The 1,745-nt window shown below is 45.4% G+C and overlaps 1 protein-coding gene across 1 annotated transcript in view; it reads left to right on the top strand.

The window, feature by feature from the left end:
* Window positions 1–501: 501 nt before the first annotated feature.
* The window catches only part of LOC123066963 (putative disease resistance protein RGA3), a 16,127-nt gene continuing 14,883 nt past the window's right edge, over window positions 502–1,745 (top strand). Inside the window, exon 1 of the mRNA XM_044489934.1 lies at window positions 502–1,572. Coding sequence (XP_044345869.1) covers window positions 502–1,572 — 1,071 coding nt within the window. The remainder of the gene's footprint in view (window positions 1,573–1,745) is intronic.

Raw genomic sequence — 1,745 nt, 5'->3', positions numbered from 1 at the left:
CCCCCCCCCCCAACTACCACCACTAATTCAAACCCATCTCCTTTGGATCGAGTCAAATATAATGTGTGGTAGTATAGGCCATGACGTATGAGGGAACATAATTAATACTACATAGTAGTTGGTGTCGCTTGTCAGCTGGTGCTAGTTTCGCTGAAAAAATGAACAATTTTGCTAGAACTCATCTAGATGAGATATAATTTGGTCTCATTCACCTTTTATAGCCATTGGATGTGATGCTATAAGTTGCGTGTGTGCTGATGTGGGTTGTATCTGTTCTTGTTTTCAAAGTGAATGAGACCAAATTATATCTCATCTAGATGAGTTCTAGGTACTCCCGATAAATTAGGACAAGCGGCACCTTCCTTTGCTCGCACTCAAACCACACTGGTCAACTTTCTGTTTTCTACAAAGCCGTAGTACATCGGGGAATCATAGCATACACTTGCCTTCTGAAACCTTGCTCTCCTCTCATTTGGGCTTTGGCTACTTGATTTCTTCATCATGGTGGCCGTCCTGGATGCTTTCGCGGCCAAGCTGGCTATCATCCTAGCAGGTATGGCAAAGACTGAGTTAGAGATGCTCCTGGGCGTACCTGGCGAGATCACCAAGCTCGAGGCTACGCTCGGTGATCTCAGCCGCATCACGGCCGACGCTGAAAGGAGGCGCATCCACAACCCTGACTCGGGTGCAGAGGAGTGGGTCGGGGAGCTCAAGGATGTCATGTACGACGCCGACAACATACTTGACCTCTGCCAGATCATGGAGGGAGAGGATGCATCCAAAGCTCCTTCTGGATGCTGGAACATCCCAATGTTGTTATGCTTCCACAACCCCGTCGCTGCACACAAGATTGGGAAGAAAATCCAAGCGCTCAACCAACGGTTGCTGGACATTGAGAAGAGGAGCACTCGCTATGCATTCATCTCCCAAGCAATCAATTCTTCGGCAAGCAACTCTATTGATAGAGTTGACAGTTCTTTTATCAAAAGCAACCGCACAACTGGATCGGGCATCATCCTATCTGATGTTGTTGGAGAGAAGATCAAGGAAGATACAAGAAAGCTTGTTGATATTCTAGTCAACAAGGAAGAGATTCGTGCTGGATCAAGCAGTGACAGGTTTCCTGTTGTTGCTATCACTGGTGCTGGTGGGATAGGCAAAACTACCCTTGCTAGGATGGTTTTCAATGACACTATGGTGAAGGATCACTTCCATAAGAGGATTTGGCTGAGTGTGAATAACAATAAAGAGGTCAACGAGATGACAGTCCTAAGAACAGTCTTATATGCTGTTGGAGGTAACCAATGTGACCTTCCTGACAACAAGGCCCAGCTGGAGAGTGCTTTGAATCTAGCAGTGAAGCAAAAGAAATTATTGTTGGTGATGGATGATGTGTGGAGCCCTAAGGTGTGGAATGAGCTACTTAGAGTCCCGCTCAATGATGGTGCTTCGGGGAGCTGGGTATTGGTGACCACAAGAAATATTGAAGTTGCTAATATGATGAAAGCACATCACCTCCACCGAGTTGACAAGCTAGTGGGAGAAGACGTTTGGAACCTGCTTAAGAAACAGGTCAGCATCAAGAACCTTAACCTTTCAAGCATATTGCAAGTTAGGAGAGGCAAACAAAGTTTAGAGTAAAAACACGGAGACAACAAATGCTTCTGTGAACAACACAAACAATAATACCTCCGTGTCCTTTAGTTTTCTCTATCATTTTAGCAATATCATAATACTCCCTGAAG

Source organism: Triticum aestivum, chromosome 3B, assembly GCF_018294505.1.
Source record: "Triticum aestivum cultivar Chinese Spring chromosome 3B, IWGSC CS RefSeq v2.1, whole genome shotgun sequence".
NCBI classification, from domain to species: domain Eukaryota; kingdom Viridiplantae; phylum Streptophyta; class Magnoliopsida; order Poales; family Poaceae; genus Triticum; species Triticum aestivum.
Note: the sequence above shows the minus strand (reverse complement) of the source record. Positions and strands in the feature narration are given on the sequence as shown.